Source organism: Rhincodon typus, chromosome 2, assembly GCF_021869965.1.
Source record: "Rhincodon typus isolate 14 chromosome 2, sRhiTyp1.1, whole genome shotgun sequence".
Classification (NCBI taxonomy): Eukaryota; Metazoa; Chordata; class Chondrichthyes; order Orectolobiformes; family Rhincodontidae; genus Rhincodon; species Rhincodon typus.
The window spans coordinates 99039228-99065485 of NC_063333.1; the positions used below are offsets into that span (position 1 = coordinate 99039228).

At 42.4% G+C, this 26258-nt stretch overlaps 1 protein-coding gene across 1 annotated transcript in view; it reads right to left on the reverse strand.

Moving 5' to 3' along the window:
- Positions 1-324: 324 nt before the first annotated feature.
- Positions 325-26258, reverse strand: part of pde11al (phosphodiesterase 11a, like) — a 279256-nt gene continuing 253322 nt past the window's right edge. The window contains exons 19-20 of the mRNA XM_048614034.1: positions 16469-16552; positions 325-500 (exon numbers count right to left, since the gene is read on the reverse strand). Coding sequence (XP_048469991.1) covers positions 348-500; positions 16469-16552 — 237 coding nt within the window. The 3' untranslated portion in view covers positions 325-347. The remainder of the gene's footprint in view (positions 501-16468; positions 16553-26258) is intronic.

Below are 26258 nucleotides of genomic sequence, written 5' to 3' on the forward strand. Positions count from 1 at the left end.
GCTGTAATTACTGGATGCTCTTAGGTATCAAACACAGCACTGCATGATGGGATACATGTGAAATGGTCCATATCTGGTGTTTGTGAATTTTTGTTGTTGAATAGTTGAGTGCTGATTTCCATTCAATCATCAAGATCCAAACAGAGGGCAAAACGATTTTACACCTTTTTTTCAGTGTCTGTGCAGATGGGACTTATGGTAATGTCACTGAAGCTTCATTCTGTGACCAAAGTAATATTGATGACTCTCTGTTTTCATCATTGTCATTAACATTCCATCTGCCAAACGACCAAACCATCTAATGTAGTGTAAGGTCAGGCTAGGAACATGTTAAGATCTGAATTACACTAGTTGATCGCTTCAATCTTCAGTGTGCAATTAGCAGCATCTGCGGCACCATGGGACTGACGGTACATTGTGTAAAGCTCCTCCCACTTAGCCCTGTTTGCATTGATTCCATTCACTAAGGGTTGAACCCTTCCATTCAGCTTAGCCAATGCCTGAAATGCAAGAGCAAGACAAAAATGGTAAGTGGTTCAGAAGGCTGCTTATAACACGACTCATCAAGTGAACGGATCTGTTTCTGTAATATTTGAGTTAAACAGCACTACATGGAGCAACATTTAAAATAAGCTAGTAAATAATTTGCAGGAAACTAATATCCACACACTTTATTCCAGATACCCAACTATGCTACCTCCTGTAAACTGAATTAGGTTGGCCCATCTGTAAAAAACATATAGCTGGAATTATTTGATCCCCATCCCTTGATATCTGACTTTCCAAATGCATTCAACCTCCTATGTAAAAAGGCCCAAACTTCTTCAAAATTTTAATTCAGGGATCTAATTAAAACAATTCTGAAGGATTTTCATTATTAAAGCAAGAAAAGCATGATGAAATTTCATTGGTCCTGTCCCTCCCCACAGGCTGGGTGCGAATTAGCCGGAGTTCACTCTTGCAGAGCTTTGTGCATTGAGTCTCAGGCAATAAAGTAACTAGTGATGTGGGCCTCAGTTGCCAGTGATGGTAATGACAGCATGTTAAGGGCTTCAATCGTTGAAATTTAGCGTGCTGCCCTTTGAGCAAAATGACACCCCTCTCAGCTCTTAGGCCAGCTACTTTGGTTGTACTTTCAGGAAGTGGACAGCCCAGTGACATGAAAGATAAATAAGGCACGAGTTTTTCGAGGCAGCAAGTGGACCTCTATACAATCCAAGTGGATGAATCTGCTCCCTTGGGATACTACCTGGAAATCTCTAGGGAATACACAGGGAGGGGGAGAGTGAGAACAAGATCTTTTTTGATTGTCCTTTCCCTTTGCCTTGTGCTGGGCAAGAGTGCAGAGGTTTATTGAATCCAATGCTGCAGTCAAGCAGTTTGTTTGATGTAGAATAAATGGGAAAGCTGCAGTGTTTTATTAAATGGAAGCAACTGACCAAATAAAAAACAGGGATCCAGAAAGTCCATGGCTCACCAGTTCTGGTATTGGTGTTGGGTTTGGCTTAGTGGTTACCTCTACCTGACCCCACTAAAATGTGTGCTTACATTGTGGTGGAAGAAAGCTGCAAGGGCTGCAGATTCTCAAGCCCAGGACTGTTCAGGCATTACTTTAAAAAGTTGAGATCCTGTTAAGTTCTGGGACTGACCCTGGCAGCTATAATGGAATCACACTGGTCAGCGTTCTCCAGTGCTGAACTTGCCAGTACCACAGGAACACCTCATCCATAAGTCCATAAGAGGCTGGTGAGAACACACACAATTACAGATGCCTCACATCTTACCCCATACAGCTGGAAGACAGACTCCTGGGCTGTCTATGAGTCACATTCCCATGGCGCTCTGAAATCAGCAAGAATCCTCTTCCTTGGTTCCCGTGCAAGGAAATTGAATCCTCCAATCTTTGGGATTTCAGGTAAATAATTACTTTGAACTCTCCCTGGTTGTATCTATCTGGTGCCTAGCATCAGTCTCATCAAAACATTCTCCAGTCTAACTCTAGGTCCCTAGCGAGGGCAGCAGGAAATCCTAATTTTGTGGATCACTGCTTCCGGGGTTATACTTCTGATTTCACTTGCTGTGTAAGGGATGAGTGAAGCTATTTTATAAGAAGGCTACATGGAAACTGCGGGAAACACTACGGCCCTGTAAAATCAGCCCTTGATGTTTTCCTCTGGGATTGGTAGGAGACTACGCAAAACCCCAAGGAAATTCAGAGCCTTAGCATTTGCTTTTTCTATTTTACGAAATGGTGGCCTGCAGAAAAAATATTCTTTTATCACGTGTACTAAGCTCCCAATCAATACTTCAAATGAAATGCCATCAAGGTATTTTCTATCGCCTCCCATAAATTGCTACTGAACTCCTGAAGAACAGGCATCTTTTGTTTTGTATGGCTTTTTTCTAGGAGTCTTCCTGAGGTTATGGTGGAACACTGGGAGAACATGTCCCACATTGAAAGATCATCATTTTTTATAAGCAGAATGACCACAAATCTATTCCCTTGAATGACATCGGTAAATTCAGAAATTCTGAGAAATAGACTTTCTTCAACCAGTCTTTGTCCTTGAGCCATACCAGACTCAATGTTAACTCTGTTTCTCCCTCCACAGATACTAGCAGACCTGTTGAGTTTCTCCAACATTTTGCAGTAATCATTTTCTCCTCAAATATTTCGCTGTGGTCTTCTAATGTTTGCAATGATTTCATCACAATATTTACAAACTGATCTTCCACAGCATTGCTCACTGGTTGTTTGGAAACTTGAACAAAGTTATGTCTAGTTGTTATGGTAAGATGAAGCTTTGTTTAAAGTCCCTTTAAGTGAAGTAGATTAAATAAAATGCATCCTGAGGTGTAAACATTCAAAGATGCTTCTATGAATTGCCATCTGTTTTAAAGTGGGCTAATTATATAACACCAGGATTAATATCCAAAAAATATGATGATGTAAGTCATAGAGAGTAGATGTGTCAGCCACGGGAAATATGCACTATCCATTCCTGCATCTCTGTTTTTCTTTCCTCTTATGGCCAACTTTCTGGCTTGTTTTAGTTTTCTGTCTCATTGGGGACCGTTTTCAGCTTTGCTGCCTGGGTTGTAGCCTTGGAGCTGCACATCATCCATTTGGACTGGCCTGGCTTTTCATTCCAGTCATTTCAACGGGCTAGCAATCTGCACTGCCAAATTATTGCATGAGCAATGAAGTTGAAAATGTAAACCCCTTATAATTTCTTTGTTCTTTTTTATGCAGTCTTTGTTCCCTCTTTTTTTTTGTGGTTACACAAGAAAGATAGATGTGTGTGATTAGCACACTCCAGAAGACATTTACAGATACTACTTCTAACAATTTTTAACGACGCCGCTTTGTTCAGGAGTGCAAGTCTCAATCCCTGCATGAATGACCAGTTGATGGCTATTTCCTTTCTGTGGATGAACTGTGCTGTCCTCACTAGCTATATCTTCATTGAACTCCAGTGAAGGTGCAAGGTAGGAGCATTCAGATTCATTGAAACCCATCCATCAATTGTCCTGTTTGGGTTAGACAGAATATCTCCCCCTAAAGCCAGTCAGCAAACTTGACACAAAGTTGATATCTCCTCCTTCCCACCCACCATATTATTTAAATCAGGCAATTTTCCCAAATTTGCATGTTCAAAATATACTGGAAAGTCATCCTGGGCAACACATCACCCATCCCATCCTCTATAGAACCAGCTCATTTTGCTCATTGCAGTGAATGACCCAGCAATCTGTGCTGCTGGGTTATTGCATGGGACAAAATGAGGAAAAAAAAAACTATTTAGACCTTCAAGCCTACCTCCTCAAGCTGTGTATCATTCACTCTACCATGGATTTCTTTCAACTAACTTAATCCCTCAGAGGAAGAATTATACAAAGTTGTTCTCTGCACCTAAGAAATAGGTCTAAAAAGTAAAATTCCACAATGCCTAGATAAAATCTCATTGTGCATCCTAGTCTGACTGTTATCCTGACATTCCTCTTTGCTTCCAGAAGCTCTTGAACCTCGAGGTTCCATATAACTCACCAGTTTTGGAGTGTTTCTTTTTTCTCCTGAGTAAATTGAGTGAGCCGAGACGATGTCTATGGCTCTGAGTTCAAGCTCATCAACAACCTACTCAGAGCTCATCCCTGTGAAATCTGTAATGCAGAGCTGAAAATTCTGCTGAGGTTAACCAAATATTGAAAATGGAAATGGAAAATAAAAATCACAATGTAAGCCTGGACACAACTCAAACAGCTCTTTAGTGAGCAGGGCAAATTATTGAACTATAGAAAAACTATTAAACTTTATATGTTAAGCAATAAAGCTGACCAGCTGGCTTTCTAGTAGTCTTGTAAAACTCACAGGTGTCCTTTCCACTTTATGGAGGCTTTTTTTTTTAGGTAGAGGCTATGCATATTTTCTTCATCTTCACAATTTATCCAGGGCTGTCAATGAAACAACTGCCTGTGTGAATACTGAGCAGGTGTTCTTGTGATGCACAGAAGTGTTGTTTAAGATTACTGAGATGGGAATTTGGAATACTAGCTATAATTTCCTGTCATTGCTTTCACCAGAGACATCATCAGACACCTTGTATGTGCATGAATGACAGGTTTATCATGAGACACAGGATTGTAACAGCTATGACAATCTGTTAAATCTTTCTGCAAGGTCTTTGAACACCTCATTTTGCAGCATATTCGATGAATTTTCTATAAGATTACTTGTCAAGACCATTTCCATTTGCACCATTTGCCAAAAACAGGGTTTTTATGACACACAATAACTAGGTCAGATGAAGTTTCCTTGTTTGTTAAATAAAATAAATACATTTTAAACAGCAGCCCACAAGTGAGCAAATGCAATAATGGTAAATTGAGAAGCTTTATTTTGAAGCTAATTTGAAGGTACACAAGACTTTTGTTTCGAATTTTCCTTCCATCTTTATTCAAAGATTAATTTTAAGCAAATTTAGTGTAAGCCTTCTGAACCAGGATGAGCAGCTTTTCTCGGCTCTTCCAGGAAGCCTTTCAACTCACAGGTCTCTGGAATTTCCAGTTTTCTGAAGACCAGCATCCCTGGAAATGGTCCCTTTTCACTACCACCCCCTTCTGCCCACCAGCTAGGCAGTGGGAAATTAAGTTTAAAATATTAATAAAGCCTTTCCAATACATTTAGCAGGATTTGCACGATTAGAAACTTGCTGGATTTCTTTGGTCATACTCAGCCTCCCCCTGCCTAATTTTAGACTTGCCAGAATTTTACATCATCATGAATCACAGTCTTCAGGGATGGGGAAACAACATGAGGAGTAAAGCATTTGAAACTAGGAGTGCATAGGGAATGGATTTTATGGTCATCCTGCTGGGTGTGTGTTGGCAAGGGCACATGAAATATTTCAGATGGCTAGGTCATCACCTAATCCCACTCTCAACCTTTCCTCATGGCATGAAACCCCATTAGTAGGTGGACGGACTCTGAGATCATCAGCCTACCTAATATTTTGTTAAAAAAAAACACAATTTAACTCAAAAGTCAATGGATTTGAAAATTACCTCAGTCATGCAATGGGTGTGGCATGACTGACCTTGTGGTGCAATGTCAGAGCATCTGATTCTGGATCAGTGATATGTTCAAAGCATACAGATTTACTGGATTTGCCAAAGAGCTCTTGTGGCTCTGCGGTAGTGTCCCTGCCTCTGGACTGGGCATTCTGCCCTCAAGGCCCAACTGTCCAAAAGGCATATCATATCATGTCTGAACAGGATAATTCAAAGTGCTAAAGGTTGGTGTGGACAAATAGGAAGGAGTAAGGAGGTTTTTTTTTAAAATCTGACCGGTTAAAAGATGCCAAGGAAGAGGTGGAGCATCATTTTGGGAGATGCCCTGTGCACATCCGGGTAAACACCTCTAAGATATGACCTGTCACCCCTTATACCTACCTCTTGACCATTAAAGCCAAAAAGACCCTCAAACCCCTTTTGTCCCTGCCTACACTCCCTAACCAAAACCATGAACTTAGCTCTTTCTGGAGACCATATCCTCTTCATCTATGGGTCAGCTTGCAGTCCCATTTTTATCCTAATCCCTTCAAAGTTGAATATGATCAGGATTTGAATGGTTACAGCATTTTGAAGAAAGCCATTCAGCCTCATTTCCTTGCAAAAGCAACTCAGCTAATTCCACTCCCTGCTGTTTCTTTGCAGCCCATGCCAACTTTTTACACCTCAGGTGCTTATTCAATTCTCTTTAGAAGCCAGGGTTGGAGCTGCTACCGCCATGCTCTCTGACAGGGTAGTCCAGACCGTAACTATTCGTTGCATAAAAAAGCTTATCCTTTTGACGCCCTGTTGCTTCACAGATTTGTTGTGTGATTTTCATCAATTAGAGTCATAGAATCATAGAGTCTACAGCATGGAGACAGGTCCTTCAGTCCAAACTGGTCCATGCCAACCAAAATGTCCATCCACACCAACCCCATTTCCCTGCACTTGGCCCATATCCTTCTAAACCTTTCCTGTCTATGTATTTGTCCAAATGTCTTTTAAATGTTGTTATGTACCTGCCTCAACCACTTCCGCTGGCAGCTCATTCCATATGCGTACCACCTGCTGTGTAAGAAAGTTGCCCCTTCGGTTCCCTGTATTCTTTCCCCTCTTACCTTAAACTGATGCCCTCTAGTCCTCGAATCCCAAACCCTGGGAAAAAGACTTAGTGTATTTACCCTATCCATGCCTCTCGTGATCTCATACACTTCTATAAGATTTCCCTTCCATCTGCTAGGCTCTTAAGAAAAATATCCTAGCTTGTCCAACCTCTCCCCATAACTCAGTCCCTTGAGTCCTGCCAACATGCTTGTAAATTTCTTCTGCACTCTTTCCAATTTAATAACATCCTTCCTTAAGCAAGGTGACCAAAACTGAACACAATACTACATTTCTGAAGAAGGGTCTAGGTCTGAAACGTCAGCCTTCCTGCTCCTCTGATGCTGCTTGGCCTGCTGTGTTCATCCAGCTCTATACCTTGTTATCTCACAATACTCCAAGTGCGGCCTTACCAACGTCCTGTACAACTGCATCATAACTTCCCAACGTCTATACTCAATGCCCTGACTGGTGAAGGCCAGTGTGCCAAGAGCCCTCCTCACTGCACTGTCTACCTACGACTCCACTTTCAGAAATCCGTGCACCTGAACTCCAAGGTCCCTCTGTTCCACTACACTCCTTAAGGCCCTACCATTCACCATGAAACTCCTACCTAGATTTGACTTTCCAAAATGAAACACTTCACACTTATCTATATGAAACTCTGTTTGCCATTCCTCGGCCCAGTTCCCCAGCTGATCAAGATCCTGCTGCAATTTCTGATAACCTTCCTTACTGTCCACAATACCAACTATTTTAGTGTCATCTGCAAACTTACTAAGCATGTCTTGTACATTCTCATCCAAATCATTGATATAGATGACAAACAGCAAGGGCTCAGCACTGACACCTAAGGCACACCACTAGTCACAGGCCTCCAATCCAACATGCATCCTTCCACTATTAATCTTTGCATCCTACCATCAAGTCAATTGAGTATCCAATTTGCCAGCTTTCCCTAGATTCCATGCAATCTAACCTTCCACGGCAGCCTACCATGTGGAACCTTATCAAAGGCTTTACTTAAAATCCATATAGACTATATCTACCACCTGCCCTCATCAACCTTCCTGGTCACTTCAGCAAAGAACTCTAACAAATTTGTGAGGCATGATCTCCCACGCACAAAGCCATGCTGACTAATCCTAATCAAACCCTGTCTTTCCAAATGCACATATATCTTATTCCTCAGAATCTTCTCAAGGAACTTACCTACCACGGATGTTAAGCTTACTGGTCTATAGTTCCCAGATTTTTCTTTGCCGCCCTTCTTGAATAAGGGCACAACATTCACCGCCCTCCAGTCTTCCAGGACCTCACCCATGGCTAATGATGATGCAATTATATCAGCCAGGGTCCCCACAATTTCTTCTCTAGCCTCTTGCAGGGTTCATGGATATATCTGATCAGGACCAGGAGATTTATCCACCTTCACACATTTTAATACTTCCAACACCTCCTCTACAGTGATACGGACTATCCCCAAGATATCACCACTAACTTCCCCAATTTCCCAAGTCTTCATGTCTTCCTCCATCATAAACACAGGAGAAGTATTCATTGAGGACCTCACCCATCTCCTGTGGTTCCACACATACATGTCCACTTGAGGGGTCTTATTCTCTCTCTAGTTATTTGTTGTCCTTTCATATACTTAAGGAATCTCTTTGGATTCACCCTAATCTTCTCAGCCAAAGCTATCTCATACTCCCTTTTCACCCTCCTGATTTCCTCCTTCTACTCCTGTCTCTCCTATACACCTGCACAGATTCCCTTGATCCCAGCTGCCTGTTCTTGAGCCATGCCTCCTCCTTTTTCTGGTCAAAGCCTCAATATCTCTTGGGATAATTTATAGATTATGCTCATGGATGGAGGAGTAGTTACACCTAATAGAAATACATGCAAATAACAGATGCTTTGCAGACACGTTTTCACCCTTTAATTGGAAAGGTATTAATTTGCACTCTAATGTTAAGAGTCCTCATCGCTGACATGAAATTGGAAAAAAAACAGCTTGTGTCGTAAATGTTGGCAGTCACCTCTAATTCTTTTAATGTTAAAGTTGACAATTACATCATTTCTAGTCTAGTTAATTGTCATAGGTCATAATTTTGCGAGGTTTCTCTCCTGGAAATAAAGACGTGGGACTTTACTCAAGGCTGATAGTTTAAGCTGCTATATTCAACACTGTTAAGATTACTTTAGTCTGTAGGAGAACCAATACTGTCAGCTGTGCCTTTGACATTTCTAGAATCAAGTTTTCATTTTCTTCCACACTGATATTTTCACATTTGCTACTCATAATCACAAGTGAAACCAAAACTTAATAATCTGACATCTTTCTTGTACAAAATCCTGCACACCATTACGCCACACTTCCAGCATTACTGAGTTCTCATGCCCTAGTAATTTGACTTCAAAGGCTTCATTGTTCTTTTCAAATCCCTCCAATCAATCCCTCATTCTACTTCAGAAATCTTCTTCAGCCTCACTTGAACACTTTGGTTGTCTGATTCCAGATTACTGCCCATCCCCAGCCCTCTGGTTCTGTGACCATCTCAGTCCTTCAGTCATTTCTCTTGTAGTCTTTCCCTAAACCATTTTTCCTTGCTATTGTCTATGGTTATTTCTATTTTTCTCTTTTGTTTCTAGCTCAATACCCTCAGAACCCACCAGGAAAGAGCTCTTAGGAAGTGTTTTACACAAGGAATCGTACATAAAAGAAAGTTGTGGCTATTGTTTCAAATACTGAGTAAAAATATAAAACTATTCTTATAAATAATTTCAAAGAATAGGAAATAGAAATAATAATTTTGGAGTGATGTTCCACATATGGTTCACCACAAACTATGCCCTCGCCCCCAAGGGGTACTTTGACCAATGAGATTAAAGTCTGCTCTGCCTCAGATGCTATGCTAATATCACCATCCCCCTCCTTAAAGGAACAGCCACAAAGGAGACACACAAATGCATACTGCATGAAGGTCATGATCAGAAATGTGTATGGTTCAGGTGTTCTTATCATTAAATTGCAAAACAGTTATGATTTTGCCAAGACTCAAGACAAACAAATGTTTACTGATTGAAGTGGAGCGGGAGAAATGGGTAATAAGATCGGGAAATAAATAAATGAGGTGGCGATAGTGAGGATATAAATTCAGAAAAATAAGTATACATAGATAGACGAACAAAGGTACATTACAGACTAAACAATAAACATAGTGAAGGAGAAACAAAGATAATATAAAACTTGAGAGATTTTAGCTTTTTGTTTTTCGTTTTAAGTCTTTTGTCACTGTTGCATTCATGCATGCCGTTGTTTTACTTATGTTCCTACATTCTTTTGCTGAATTCTTATGTTTCATGTTCTTCAATTTATTTCCTTGTCGTGTTTGTTTATTTTTTGCTCCCTCTCCATCCTTTATGTTTCTTTCTCTTTACCTCTCACACAGCATTAGACAAGTCACTTTACACATACTTCATTAAACATTCATTTTCAAATGAATATCCCCATGTCATATGACTGAAGTGTATGTATAAATAAACATACAGAATTTATTCCTTCTGCGTATATTTGGTTCACTGCAAGTATGCATTCACCAATAACCTTCACAGACAGGCTCTTCTCTATTTGAAAGTATTTAAAGACTGGATAATATTTAAGAAGTAACAAATTATCACAACATCAGGTGCTACATTATGTATATATATCTTCATAAAAATCTTCAGATAAATAATGTCAGAGTTTGAGATCATTGAATTAATTTGCACATCTATTTTAGGTAGATTTGTAAAAACACTTCCCTCAAACTAGTGCTGATACTAAATTTTCTTTTACTCAATTCATATTTTCATCAACTGGAGTATCTTCATATTAATTTGGATTTCTTTACTATTTGTAAAAATTTCCAATGGGATAAATTCAAATGCAATTCAGTTAAATCATTTCTGCTGCAACCATACATTGTCACAGTTGAAGCAAAAATCAAAACAAACATTCCACATTCTGTCATTTGCTCTCTTCATAAAATACTACACTGTTTTGCTGCTTCTGGTCCAGAAATTGAGATTATAAAAAAAAGTCCATCATTTCTAAAATGCCATTAGAAAAGCATAAAAAAAGTGTAGTAAACCCATGCTCCTGACACCCATTGCTTTATAAAAAATGCATTATTTGCATATCTAGTGGTTCGAATGAGAATTACTAAAATTGAGAACAATGTCATTTTTTTTTCCTGAACTGTAGCTTCATTATACAGCTTCCTGAGTTCAGAAATTTAATCATTATCAATCACACTTATTACAGCAGAATTGTCATATCATGACTGCACTGTGGTAAAATATAAAGCACAGCACTATCCTTTGCAATTTCACTCTTTATTGCATGAGATTTACAAAAAAATGAATTAATAAGTAAAACTCAGCTTACTATTGCTTGTCTCTCTGGCTGTGAGTGAAGGTATAAGTTTTATTTATATCAGAAAAATATCCATTAAAAGCCACCATGAAGCAGTGCAGAGAGATCTCATTTAGAAGTACTTCGCTCAAACTAGTGCTGATACTAAATTTTCTTTTACTCAATTCATATTTTTATCAACTGGAGTATCTTCATATTAATTTGGATTTCTTTACTATATCATGATGGAAGTAAGAATATTGTTATAAAATCAATGATTTAAAATGGTATGTCATAATGAGAAATTCATTACCCCTGCACTCATCCAGACAGACTGCTTACGGTTCAGGTCTGAATCTGGACCTGTGCTAAGTTAACCCACCTCAGTTAAGAACAGTAGTCAGTCACAATCCATTCAAAAAAGGGTAATAAAGGGAAAGAAATCTGTAGAGTTGATTTGCATCTAGACAAAAAGTGCACTGAAGAACATTGAATGGAGTAAAACTCAGACACATTTAATCAAAAAAAATCATCTGTGCTCTACAGTCGACATGTGATCCTCTCTGTCTTATGATCCTTCACATCTGACACCAAGCTGCTCCCAAACAGCCAATTACCAGAACAGAAAAACCTGGCTAAATATTATTGTAATAACAATATTATTTTCAGTCTCTTCGCCTCATCAAAGCTCAGTAATCAACTTTTCCAAGAAACTTCTCCTTGGCAAAGTAAGAATGTTTTGAATGTCTGCAATGATAAAACAAACCCTGAATATTTCACAGCACCTTTTTCAAGGGGGAAATGTTGATGCTATCATTATCATTCCTTTATAGTAATTCACAGTGGAACGTGATAATCGATTAAAGAACATGTGTTAGGTTTATCGAGGGCTGCAGTAGGAACAACTGACTGGCATCTCATCATGCTCGAAGATTACCTTTGTGGGCTGTTCTTTGCTCTGTTAACTGCTAGTACTGCACTGCTATGCAGATTAGATATTTGCTGAGAATAGAATAGGAGCTATTTATAGAGCGATGGAGCAAAATGCAATAAACTTTTACTTTTTTCTGCAGTGTGTTTATATAAATTAAACACTTCTGGTCCATGTTTTGTTGTTGATTCAGTTGAAAATGTTTTTTGTTGCATTCCCTGGACTTGCCATTCCATCCCTTTCCACAGGATGGAGTAATCTGACAGATTGACTTCAGTCTTCAACAAAAATTTGAGTAAGGGGAGTTAATCAGAGAATAGACCAAAACTTCACGTTGTTTCCGAGCAGATAGCCAACACAGCTAAATGCCCATCAAGGATTTAACTGGCTAGTGTCAGGCATTCCGCATGATTAAGCCCCCAGTGGAGTGGAGAATCCACTCACGAGTTACGTGCCAATTAGAGTCTGGTAGCTATCCAACACCAACAGTGCTATGAGGAATGGCAGCTGCCAGAAATACTCTGAGGCCCAGTCCCGGCTCAGCCATGAATCCAAGAACATAATGAATGAAGACGGGGTAGGAGGTAAGCCAACAGGTTTGATGGAGTGGTGGAGGGGTATCAAATGCAAGCCAGTGGTGTGGCTTTCAGTCACCCTTCTCTCCCCAATGCTTGGATCCTCAATCAGACACTGGGTGCCTGGAGATAAGTCACTCTTAACCTTCAGGAGGTGCATTTTAAGTTCAGTTAAATCCCTGAGATAGCACAGAATTCTGCTGGACTGACAGATAATCAACTTTTGAGACCTTCATTAATGAATGCAATTGCTTTTCCAACACAGGAGGCAGGATTCCTGTATTGGGCCCCTCCCACCCCAAATGAATTGGGAACTATTCTCCTGATGTTGGGAATTCAATACAGTTACTCATACCTAATTGTCTGAGTCGCCTTCTCATGCACTAATGGGTCTACTCTAGTGAACACAACTAAATCCATACCAATGAATCATTTTGGTCAGTTGGCACCATGATGCTATTCTACAAATACACTGAGCAATAGAAGCTCTGAAAGTGATAACACAGTATGGAGCTGGAGGAACACAGCAGGCCAGGCAGCATCAGAGGAGCAGGAAAGTTGACGGTTCAGGTGACCCTTCTTCAGAAATGGGGGAGGGGGAAGGGGGCTGGGAAATAAATAGAGTGAGGAGGGGTGGGGGTGGGAAAGGTAGGTGGGATGGTGATAGGTGAGCGCAGGTAGGGAGTGGTGCGGATTGATCAGTGAGTTGCGAGGGGCGGATAAGTGGGAGAGATGATGGTCAGGTCAAGGAAGCAGGGATGACAGGGAGGATTGGACATGGGATGAGGCCGGGGGTTTAGGGGGCGGAGGGTGTAGATTTTGAAACTGGTAAAATCCACTTTTAGGCCATCGGGCTGTAGGCTCCCAAGGTAAAATAGGAGGTGCACCTCCTCCAGTTTGTGTGTGGCGTCAGTGTGACACTGAAGGAGGCCCAGGATGGACATGTCACCCAATTAAAAGGTTTCGCGACTGGAAGGTGGTGTTGTTTGTCACATACAGAGCAGAGATGCTGTACAAAACGCTCTGAGAGTCTTCCACAACTAAAGATATATTTCTCTCCCAACCCTTTTCTGCCTTTCATAGGGACCGCTCTCTCCGTGACTCCCTCATCCACTCCACACTCCGCACTAACTCCACCACTCCTGGCACCTTTCCCTGCAACTGCAGGAAGTGCTAAACCTGCCCCTACACTTCCCCCCTCACCTCCATTCAAGGCAAAAAACAAACCTTCGACATCAGACATGGGTTCACCTGCATAGCCAGCAACTTGGTCTACTGCATCCGCTGCTCCCAATGTGGCCTCCACTACATCAGTGAGACCAGGCGGAGGCTCGGAGACTGCTTTTTTGAGCATCTTCGCTCTACACGCGACTAACGACAACACCTTCCAGTCACGAACCATTTTAAGTCCCCTTCCCACTCCCTGGGTGTCATGTCATCCTGGGGCTCCTCCAGTGTCACAATGACACCACCAGCAAACTAGAGGAACAGCATCTCATATTCCTCCTTGGGAGCCTACAGCCCAATGGCCTAAATGTGGATTTTACCAGTTTCAAAGTCTCCCTAAACCAGCTTCATTCCATGACCAACCCTCCCTCTCATCTCACCTCCTTGATCTGACACAACCTGTCCATCTTCTCTCCACCTATCCACCCCTCCCACTTCACTGACCAATCCCCATCACTGCCTACCTGCACTCACCTATCACCATCCCAACTACCTTCCCCAGCCCCACCCCTCCTCTCTCTATTTATTTCTGAGCTCCCCTCCCCCTCCCCATCTCTGAAGAAAGGTCCCGACCCAAAATGTCAGCTTTCCTGCTCCTCTGATGCTGCCTGGCCTGCTGTGTTCTTCCAGCTCCACACTGTGTTATCTCTGACTCCAGCATCTGCAGTTCTTGCTATCTCAGCTCTGAAGGTGAATTGGTTTAGCTGCTATTCCAGTTTTTTTTCAATATAGACTTATGCCTGGCAAGATCATATTTCACAGCAGATTGTAGACTTATCCTGCAGCACTCAATATTGTTATGAATTACTACACATTAGGATTCTCAAAGCTGTCACAACGACAAAGTTTCTTGAGAGCCAGTGGTTCCTCCTATAAGCACTACCTCCAGACACTTGGCAAGTCAACAATTGAAATGTCCAGCTGCAATGTAACAGCCATAATGTATCAGCCACTCCAGTCCTCCCACTCTGCGACATTGCGAGCTATTGCTGGGGAAACATCCACACGAACTTATTCATCAGGAGGCTGGCAAGCTAGGAATAGGGATAACTCAGAAATCTCAGCTGTCAGTTCTTTGGTAGGGGTTCTTAGCAATTGTGAGCAAGAGGTCTGAATGAATGAGCTGGATTAGGAACTTTATGAAATCAGAGGTTTCAAGGCTGGAGAGAAGAGTGGGAGACTGAAAAGCGGGGGCTTGCGGGAGCAGAGATCACAATGGATGAACCAGGGAGGCATTGAAAGATAGGGAGAGGGAGACTACAGGTTGGGCAGTTAGGAGTTGAGAGAGACTAGGAATGAAGCGATAGAAGATGTGGGTTTGGAGGCAGTAAAAGGGCTAGGTATTGGTGCTTATGTGAGGGGCAAAATAAAAACTGGGGTTGTGCAATTCCTGCAGTACTAAAGCAGCAGCAATACAGTGAATGATACAGAGAAGCAGTTCATTAAGGGATGATTGTAACCTGAAGATCTTAGTGTAAGTAAACAGCAAAAGTTCATTGCCATTGGTGGGCAAGTATGAAACAAAGTCCTGGCTAATCAAGGATTCAGAAACAAGCAGAAGGGAAGGAAGAAAGTTCTTAATTATGTAATTAGGCCTTGGGATATTTTACCATGGTGAATTATAACTAAAACACAACTTCAAAGAGAATAAGATAAACATTTGAAACAGAGAAATATATAAGAAGGTCTTGAGGTTAAGGAATCCGAGTTACAGGAGAGTCTTCATGTGTCAGGTTGTATGAGATCCTCTTGTGCTGTAATATCTACACTTCTGTGAATACTGTCCTCTATTAATACTGGTTGTTTAAAATACTTAGCGCCAAGTTAAGTTTAGGATGTGGCCCTGTGAGAAGGGCTAGTAACATCAAGCCCCACGGTGCAATCCTTTAGTTTAATTCAGTTGGTCTGTATGACCCAGCTTTGATGTCTGAAGTCCAAAGAAAGGTTATTTCTTACCAAGTGTTCCAGTTCAGAGTTGTCACTTTCATAAACTGTATGGGCAGGCACAGCTGACTGCAAATAGTGGAATGCTCAGAGACTCTGTGGTTTCATGGCAGGATACAGGATTATTATTAGTTACGGACAGGCTATCAGAAAATTACAACTATTACTACCAGTCCCATGTAACCTATTAATGATTTTACACATATATTACTGTTGGCTATGAGTGGCATCTTGAGTATTACCATTTTACTATTCGTTATCAGGGTAATCTCAATGAGTTACCATTAGCTACTGTTCAAACCAAAGTATCCCCCATCTCTGGTTCTCCTCAGTGAATTACTCTCTACCTTCAGCTTCCCACCTTTGCCTGCTGACTGGAGTGCCCCTAGAACTTGTTGCATAACATGTACTGCCACAAAACTGGGCGCAAAGTAATCCACTCCAAATATTATCAGGTAAAAGCAATTACATTTTGAAGAAGTCATGGGATCAGATATCACAGGATCAAGTGTCATGTGACAAATTGTGAGTCAGAATGTCATGTAATTAAAACTCTATGCATATAACTAAAAGATTCAAATGGACATCGAAAAATATGTTTTTTCTTTAAATGATATATTCCACAGCATTTTAACAATTTTAAAATTCCGTTCATATTTTAAAAATCATTTTAAGAAAACTGGCTATGATGGAGTAACTAAGCACAATACAAAGAAGCACAGTTTGTTTCATAGTTCAAAGTACCTCAAACAATGGCTTGCAGATCCCATCAATCCATTCCAGTTGTAGCCCCGGCAACTCATCCTTCCTATTTCGGTCAAAGATAGCCTGTAGAATATTTGCAAAGATAGAATTGTGTTTCAGCACACGTCCAAGAGTGCAGTTACTGCAGGACCTGACATTCACGGATTGCTAATAGCAGTAATAACTCAGAGTTTTTCATGAATTTTTACCTACATTTTGCATGTTCACTATCAAGGTCAAAAGATTAATTCGTTGCTCACTCCATGCATGTATGATTTTTGAGCAGGAAGATGCATTAATTTTGTTAAAAGCAAACAAAATAATGAAAGACTCCTAATGAAGGGAAATTATAGCACAAGTCAAATAAGGTGTTGACAACCTATAAATCATCCATCCCTTGTGTGCAATTTATAATCAAATTATGAGTGCAGTTCAGCAGGATGCATTTGCCTACACATCAATGTATTTCACTCGGTGTCAACAGTGACATTACTGTAGTTAGACTGGTTGCCTCAGACGACTATATTTAAATTTGCAAAGGTTTTTTTTTTAAGGAAAAACCTGCATGAGAAGAACAGAAAAATGACAAATCCCTAGTTTGTTTACTTTAGACTGCAGACTTGTTTAAAATTATACTTTTGTGGAAATGTGAACATCAAAAATGCAGCAAGTTTAAAAGTAGGCCTATATAAATAGCTGGCACAATAATCTCCATGACAGCTGTTAAAGGTCACATTAGAACTCACTTTAATTGGCCGTCTTAGCCTTGTCCCCAGTGAACACGTGGGATCACAGCAAAAAAACTGTGAAGGATTTAGCACTAGCGCGAGACCAGTTCCTCAGTCATAAATTGTAACAGCTGATCCAGAAATCAGAGTGTATGGAATAAACTAGATGTACCGAAATGTTGAAGATGGTCTTCTGAGAATCAGCTTGATATGCAATTTTATTGTAATATATGGACCACCCAGCATTGTCACACCTGATTTAAGAGTCCTGACTGTATTATCTCAAGCCAGAGAATGGTCAAATAAATCTATTCTGTAGAATCTTCATCCAGGGTATAAGATTCAGAAAGCTTCCTATCCAATTATATAGAAATTACATTTTTAAAAGGTATGTCCAATTATGAAACTTGTATACCTATCTATACCAAAAAAAAATCAGGGCTTTATTTGGGAAAAAATATTTCATATAAAAGTTTCACTATGCATTTGGGTCTTTTCTACAACACTGCATTATCATTTGTTTTTGTTTTAAAGCAAGCTTTATTCTATTTATAACCTTAGATTTCTAATGAAAGTTATTCTCTGGCACCCTCAGATGGTGTTTTCCTTCCATATGCCCTAAAGCAAACAAACACATGGGGTGGAATTTTCCCATTTGCAGTTCGAATCTAGTGAGATCCAGAGTGACTTTTCCCACACAATCTTCCACTCTTCACTGCATTAATTTGTGCAACTGGGCACTTGGGTGCGTTTCTTGAGGAGCTGCATGATCAGAGAGGTGCAGTGCTCACCCTTCAGGCTTTCCCAATGCTGCCACCACCTTAGACACTGCAAGCCAGGAACTGGCTGTCACAATGTGCTCTCAATCACTACTGAACATACAACCCAGAGGAAAGGAAGACTCAGGGCAGTCACAGGAGGCCATATCACCAGGCCAAGTCAAGCTGGATCTACACTACAGTACAGGTCAGTGCAGTGTGCCAAGATAATTGGGAAGCCCAGCATTTTAGGAAGAAGGTCTTCTTTGCTTCACAAGGGTGAGAACCACCATCTTCTTTTCACTGCCTTGCACTCACAAGGCCACTACTCACTCTAAGATATAGGAAGAACTGCAGATGTTGGGGTCAGAGACAATACAGTGTGGAGCTGGAGGAACACAGCAAGCCAGGCAGCATCAGAGGAGCAGGAAAGTTGATATTTCGGGTCGGGTCCCTTCTTCAGAAATGGGGAGGGGGAAGGGAGCTCAGAAATAAATAGAGAGAGGAGGGGTGGGGCTGGAAAAGGTAGGTGGGATAGTGATAGGTGAGTGCAGGTAGGCAGTGGTGGGGATTGGTCAGTGAGGTGGGAGGAGCAGATAGGTGGGAAAGAAGATGGACAGGTTGTGTCAGGTCAAGGAGGCGGGGAGGAGATGGAGGGTTGGTCATGGGATGAGGCCAGGGGTGGGGAGATTTTAATACTGGTGATTTCTATGTTCAGGCCATCGGGCTGTAGGCTCCTGAGATGGAATATGAGATAGTGTTCCTCCAGTTTCTGGGTGGCGTCATTGTGACACTGGAGGAATCCCAGGATGGACATGTCACCCAAGGAGTGGAAGGGGCAGTTAAAATGGTTGGCAACCGGAAGGTGGTGTTGTTTGTTGCGCAGATGCTCTACAAAACGGTCTCCGATCTACATTTGGTCTCACTGATGTAGAGGTAGTCACATTGGGAGCAACAGATCCAGTAGACCAAGTTGCGGATGTACAGGTGAACCCCCTGTCTGATAATGGAAGGTTTGTTTTGGGCTCTGAAATAGGAGGACATCTGGGATGTCCTGGAGTGGAATGCCCCATCTTGGGAGCAGACACAGCAGAAGCGGTGGAATTGGGAGTGAGGGATCTCATTCTTGCAGGAAGGTGGGAGAGAGGAGGAGTAGTCCAGGTAGCTATGGGAGTCAGTGGGCTTGAAATAGATGTCAGTGTTGAGGCGGTTACCCAAGATGGAGACAGAGAGGTCCAGGAAGGGGAGGGAGGTATTGGAGATAGTCCAGGCGAATTTGAGGTTGGGGTGAAAGGTGTTAGTAAAGTTGATGAACTGTTCAAGCTCCTCATGGGAGCACAAGGCATCGCCGATACAGTCATCAGTGTGGTGGAGGAAGAGGTGGGGGATAGTGCCGGTGTAACAGTGGAAAAAGGACTGGTGAGGGGGATGTTTAGGGACAGGTGTAGCACTTCCTGCAGTTGCAGAGAAAGGTACCGGATGTGGTGCAGTTAGTGGGGAGTGTGGAGTGGACGAGGGAGTCGCGGATACAGCGCTCCCTACGAAAGGCAGATAGCGGTGGGGAGGCAAATATATTTTTGGTCATGGGGACAGTACTCATTTCCGCTTACCTTGACTTTGTCTTTTCCCTCCGGTACAGGACCTCCCCACCTACATCCGGGACACTACCCACTCCCTCCACCTCCTCCAAGACTTCCAACTCCTTGGCCCCCAAAACCTCATCTTCACAACGGACATCCAATCCCTGCACACTTGATCCCTCATGCAGATGGCCTAAAAGCCCACTGCTTCTTACTCTCCGGCAGGCCCAATCAGTCCCCTCCATTGACACCCTCATGTGCTTAACAGAACTCGTCCTTACCCTGAACAACTTCTCCCTTAACTCCTCCCACTTCCTACAGACTAAGGGGGTGGCCATGAGCACCCACATAGGTCCAAGCTATGCCTGCTTTGTTGGCTCTGTGGAACAGTTCATCAACTTTACTAACACCTTTCACCCCAACCTGAAATTCACCTGGACTATGTCCGATACCTCCCTCCCCTTCCTGGACCTCTCTGTCTCCATCTCTGGTAAACGCCTCAACACTGACATCTATTTCAAGCCCACAGACTCCCATAGCTACCTGGACTACACCTCCTCTCTCCCACCCTCCTGCAAGAACGTGATCCCTCACTCCCAAATCCTCCATCTCCGCTGCATCTACTCCCAAGATGGAGTGTTCCACTCCCGGACAACCCAGATGTCCTCCTATTTCAAGAACCGCAACTTACCCCTCCGGTGATCGAAAATGCCCTCAACTGCATCTCTTGCATTTCCCGCACTTCTGCCCCCAAACTTCTTGCCCCCCCCCCCCCCCAACAAAATCAAAGACAGAATCCCCCTTGTCCTCACATACCACCCCACCAACCTTTGCATCCAGCATATCATTCTCCGCCACTTCCGCCACCTACAATCCAACCCTTTGACCAAAGAGATATTTCCCTCCCCATCCCTATCTGCCTTTGGTAGGAACCACTCACTCTGCAACTCCCTTGTCCACTCCACACTCCCCACTAACCCCACTATCCCCAGCACTTTCCCTGCAACCGCAGGAAGTGCTACACCTGCCCCTACACTATTCGCCCTCACGTCCATTCAAGGCCAAAGCAAACCTTTCATATATGACAGGGGTTCAGTTGTACATCTGCCAACTTGGTCTACTGTATCCACTGCTCCCGATGTGGCCTCCTCTACATTGGTGAGGCCAAGCGTAGACTTGGTGACCATTTTGTAAAGCATCTGTGCTCTGTACACGACAAACAACAGCACCTTCCAGTCGTGAAACTTTTTAACATGCCCTCCCACTCCCTGGGTGACATGTCCATCCTGGGCCTCCTCCAGTGTCACAATGGCAGCACCCGCAAACTGGAGGAGCAGCATCTCATATTCTGCCTCAGGAGCCTACAGCCCAATGGCCTAAATGTGGTCTTTACCAGTTTCAAAATCTCCCCACTCCTGGCCTCATCCCATGTCCAATCCTCCATCTCATCCCTGCCTTCTTGACCTGACACAACCTGTCCATCTTCTCTCCCATCTATCCGCTCTTCCCACCTCACTGACCATTCCCCACCACTCCCCACCCCTCCTCTCTCTATTTATTTCCCAACTCCCTTCCCCCTCCTCCCATTTCTGAAGAAGGGTCCCGACTCAAAGCGTCAACTTCCCTGCTGCTCTGATGCTGCCTGGGCTGCTGTGTCCCTCCAGCTCCACACTGTATTGTCACTACTCACTCTAACTTTGCCTTATTTGCACATGCTTCTCACCAGGGCTCACGGGCTACAACTCCCAATATATTGCACATTTCCACTCAAGGGCTCTCACCCACCTCATCCTCTCAAACTATCGATCCTTCTCAACCCCTGCACTTCCTACTCACTCACTGGGACACCTCACCACTAACTGTTCTTTCATCATATTCAGTCTTTCCCTTCATCTCACAGAATTAAAGAAATATCAAGTCAACTCATCAAGTCTGTACCAACCCTCTTAAGAGCATCCCACCCAGATAGCCCCTGCCACACCCTATCCCCATGACACTGCATTTAGTGTGACTAATCTACCAAACTTGCACATCTTTAGACTGAGAGAGGAATTAGAGCGCCCAGAGGAAACACATGCAGACATAGGGAAAACGTGCAAATTCCACACAGGCAATCACCCAAGGAGGGAATCAAACCCAGGCACCTGGCGCTGTGCTAGCCACTGTGCCACCCATCGTAGGAAAATGGGCCACCCTCGGATCAATGTCTCCACCGCACCTCAAGTGGGTTGCAATTGACCTGCAGGACTAACTGGCCTAATCACTGGACTGTGAGGACATGGAACCCTGGATTCTTATAGGACTAAGTGGCTGACTGACCTTGGCGAACCAACTGGACTAGAATAGGAAGAGTCCCTTGACTGAGTGTGGCGATACCCCGCAGTCCATCTCACCCTACTAAGGACTAGTCCCGCCTGATTTCACAGGTGGCCATTTGATTGAAACTGATACAGTGTGTTTGCTGCATCATCTGCGATATTGACGTGTCGTATAGCAACATGTTAATCCCCCTTGACAGTTCAGTGTGACAAACTGTGGCATCGGCTGCCTATTCCTCTGCACCAAAAAGCAAAATAAGCCATAGAGACTGGCAGCCTCCAAGGAAGTGTAAAGTGCACAAAAGCACAAAAAATGAAGCTAAGAGCTTAAAACGTCCACCTATGCTATGTCTGTAGATTATTTGCAACATCAGGATAAACAAGCAAGGAGTTCAGATTTCTGTTATCTATCAACTTACTAAGTTAAGCCTTTAAAAAGGACAAGTAGAGACCAGTTTTACAGGAAATAAATAATTTACACTTGTATAGTGCCTTGAGTCTTCAGGTTGTTAAAAATGCTTGGTGGATTGGCCATGCTAAATTGCCATTGTGTCCAGGGATGACTAGGTTGGGGGAATTAGCCATGGGAAATGCAGGGGTACAGGGATAGGGTAGAGGGGTGGGATGCTCTTCAGAGGGTCTTCAGATGGACCAAACGGCCTGCTTCCACACTGCAGGGCTGCCAACTGAGTCAAAGTGATAACCAACTAACCCTTTATTTGCTGCAAGTGGAGATGCTGCATTATGTTATTCATCACTTAGGCTGTCCTGGCCACCACACATAGTACAGGAGGAGAAATCAGTTGGATTCTGTGTGCAATCCTCCCTTTCAGATTTTCCTTTCTGATCTCAGGCAATGCTTAGTCTCCAGACAGACGGTAAAGACACAACTCTAGGACTTTAATATACGTTCTCTTCAAGTTTATTGATGAAATTATTACACGTAACAAGTAAATAAATTGTTGTTCCCTTTTCACTATGGAAAATCACAGGTCATGACCATCACTGCACCACAACGTCTTTGAGCTCCACTGTGCTGCACTATTGTTCTGTACTATAAAGATGTGTTTTTGCTTTAAGTGCAAGTGAAAAACATAAAGGGACCAGGTTCAAAGATTTACAACACATGACAGGGTGAGCAGCCTGAATGCATATACCCAGTAGTCATGACACTTTCACTGAAATATCCTAGGTTAATAATTGCTGTCACTGATATTAATTCAGCACTGCAGTAATTTCTAGCCTGGCTCCTAGGTGATGTCATTGGCACTCAGCAGTAAATGAAAGTATTTAAGAATATTACAGAAGTAGACAAAGGAAAGCATACGAATGTCAATTTTAATCCTAATTCCCTTTACCTGTTTGATTTTTAAATAAGCACTGATGGTAAAGCTGCTTTAAATATTTTGACACAATATGGGATTGTTGTGAATTAATATAAATGTTAGGAACACACTTGGCAAGCTTCCTCAGTGTCACACTGAGCAGGACCATATCAGATCTTATAATGTGCTGTACTATTATCAATGGAAAGAATGTTTCTGAAAACCTTCTTCACACTGGGCCTAAACACTGAACTAAGATGTCAGATAATAACTCTCCTGTATGTCCAAAAGGAGAAAATAAAATAGAAATGATTAAAAACTTAAGTAACCCGCTGGCACCCAGGTTAGGACACGTCAGCTAGGATTGTAGCTGCTTCAAGCCCAATCATGCCAAACACTTGATGAATTAACATCCAGGAAAGATTTTCTCAGCTCAACTGGGCAAACTGGAGCCATGGAATCAATCTTCCTCTGGCTGAAGTTTACATTGGCTTTAGGAGTCAAATAAGAGATTGCTGATTTACTGTTTATTCAGGCCAAATCTAATCTGGTGAAATGCATTTCACATAAGAACTTGGTGGGATATCAGATACTGCTCTCCTCCCTTATGGTTGGAATGAGGTGCACATTGTGATTTCTAGCCATAGTTTAGTGTTACCTCTTCAGCAAGTTTTGCAGCTTCAACAAATGGAGTACAAGGACAAATTATTCATTATATATTTCTCTGTAATCATTATGCTGTTAGATACAGAGGGATTGGATTGGTTATTTTCAGATTAAAGATGTAACTATTTAGCTCCATGTGATATGGATTGCTTGGGATAGCTGATAATGAGCGGGATGGTGACGAACAACAGGTAACTGCAATGTGAGAAAAAGTGCTTCATTTGCTTGATATCATGGCACAATAGACCTGCCAGCTTTGAGAGATACAATACAGGCATTAATCTTCAAAAAGAGTTTCCCAGCTGTGAAATCTAGTTGTAATCTAGTTTCCTGTAACTTCCCTGGACATTAGGACTAAACAAACATTGAAAGAAAAGCAGAAATTGCTGGAGAAGCTCCATATGTCCGGCAGTGACTATGGAGAGGTAATAGAGATAATGTTTCCAGTCTTCAAAATATTAACTCCGTTTTCTCTTCAAGTATGCTGCCAGGCCTGTTGAATTTCTCCAGTCATTTTTGCTTTTGTTTCAGAATTCCAGCATCACCAGTTCTTTGTTTTAAAATAACATGTGTCTTAATGTTAGCACTCTACTCGAGTGTCTCAATTAAGGTTCTTGAGAAGATTTGTAGCTCAGGTTGTGGATAAGGTTGTTGACTTGCTCACTGAGCTGGCTGGTTACAGTACAGACATCACCATGCTAGGTAACATCATCAGTGCGGGCTCCGATGAAGCAATGTTGCTCTACTTCGCTTAGTATTTATATTATCTTGTCTGTTGAGGTGTTTCTGCTTCTTGTTTGCAAGGGTTTGTATATGGGGTCTAATTTCACATGTTTATTGAAAGCATTATGGGTGCAGTACCAGGCCTCTAGGAATTCCCGTGCATATTTAAGGTTGGCTTGAGCTAGGATGGTCACGTCGTCCCAGTTAAATTGATGGCCTTCACTGTCAGAATGCACTGAAATGAGGGAAAGTTCATCATGTTGTTTTGCTACTAGCTGGTGTTCGTGTATCGTGATGGCTAGTTTCCTTCCTGTCTGGCTGATGTAATGTTCGTGGTAGTCCTTGCACGGTATTTTGTATACTAAATTGGTCCTGTCTGTTGTGGATATGGAGTCTTTGGTCCTTGTGAGTGCTTGTCATAGTGTGGCTGTGGATTTGTGTGCTATCCTGACTCCTAGTGGTCGTAAGAGTTTCAGTGTCAGTTTTGTCTATCTAGTAGGCATCTGCGGATGAAGATGGTGGGGTATCCGTTGGTAGCGAAGACCTTGTACAGGTGCTCTTCCTCCTTCTTGCAAAGGTGTGTTACAGTGGGTTGTGGCCCATTTGAATAGTGTCCTAGCACAGCTTTGTTTGTGGACTTTGGGGTGATTGCTGTGGAAATTGAGGATTTGGTCAGTGTTGGTTGTCTTCCTGTATACTGTGGTTTGGAATTCCCCGTTCATCATTTGTTCTACCCTGATGTCTAGGAACGGAAGTTGATTGTTGTTTTCCTCTTCTCTTGTGAATTTGATCCTGGTGAATACGTTGTTGATGAGGTAGTGTGTCTCTTCTAACTTCGTGCATTTAATGATGACAAATGTGTCATCCATGTATCGTATCCACAGTTTTGGCTGTATACAAGGGAGGGTCATGCATTCCAATCTTTGTATGACTACCTCTGCAATATGTCCTGAGATGTGTGACCCCAAAAGGTGTGCCATTAATTTGTTTGTATACTTAACCATTAAAGGTGAAGTGTGTGGTGAGGCATAGGTCCAGTAGTCTGAGTACGCTATCCTTGCTGATGGAGCTGTCGGTCAGCGTTCCTGTTTCCTCTAGTATTGTGGCCAGTGTTTCTTTAGCTAGTGGGACATCAGTGGACGCAAATAGTGCTGTGACGTTAAAGGATACCATAATCTCATCATCGTTGATTTTGATGTTCCTGAGGTTATTAAGGAATTCCTGGGTTGAGTGGAGAGAGTGGGGTGATCCGTTGACCAGGTGTTTCAGTCTCTGTAGGTCCTTGGCCAGTTTGTATGTTGAGTGTGCCCGGTAAGGAGACAACGGGTCTGAGGTGGATGCCTGGTTTGTGTACTTTGGGGAGTAGAAGCGGGAGGTGTTTGTGCCTTCTAGTTTCATTTTTATATAGTCTGTCTTGGTTATTTGTCCTGCATTCTTTAGTCTCTTCAGTGTCTGGGTGATCCTATTCCTTAGCTGCAGTGTTGGGTCTGTCTCCACCTGTTGGTAAGTGTCTGTACCTCCAAACAGTGCCTGTGCTTTCTCAATGTAGTCTGGTTTGTTCATAATGACAGTCTTGTGCCATTTATCCGCTGGTAGGATTATGATGTTTCTGACTTTCTTGAGTCCTCTCTACCATTATACAAACCCCATATTACAAACCCTTGCAAAAAAGAACTGGAGATGACACAAAAC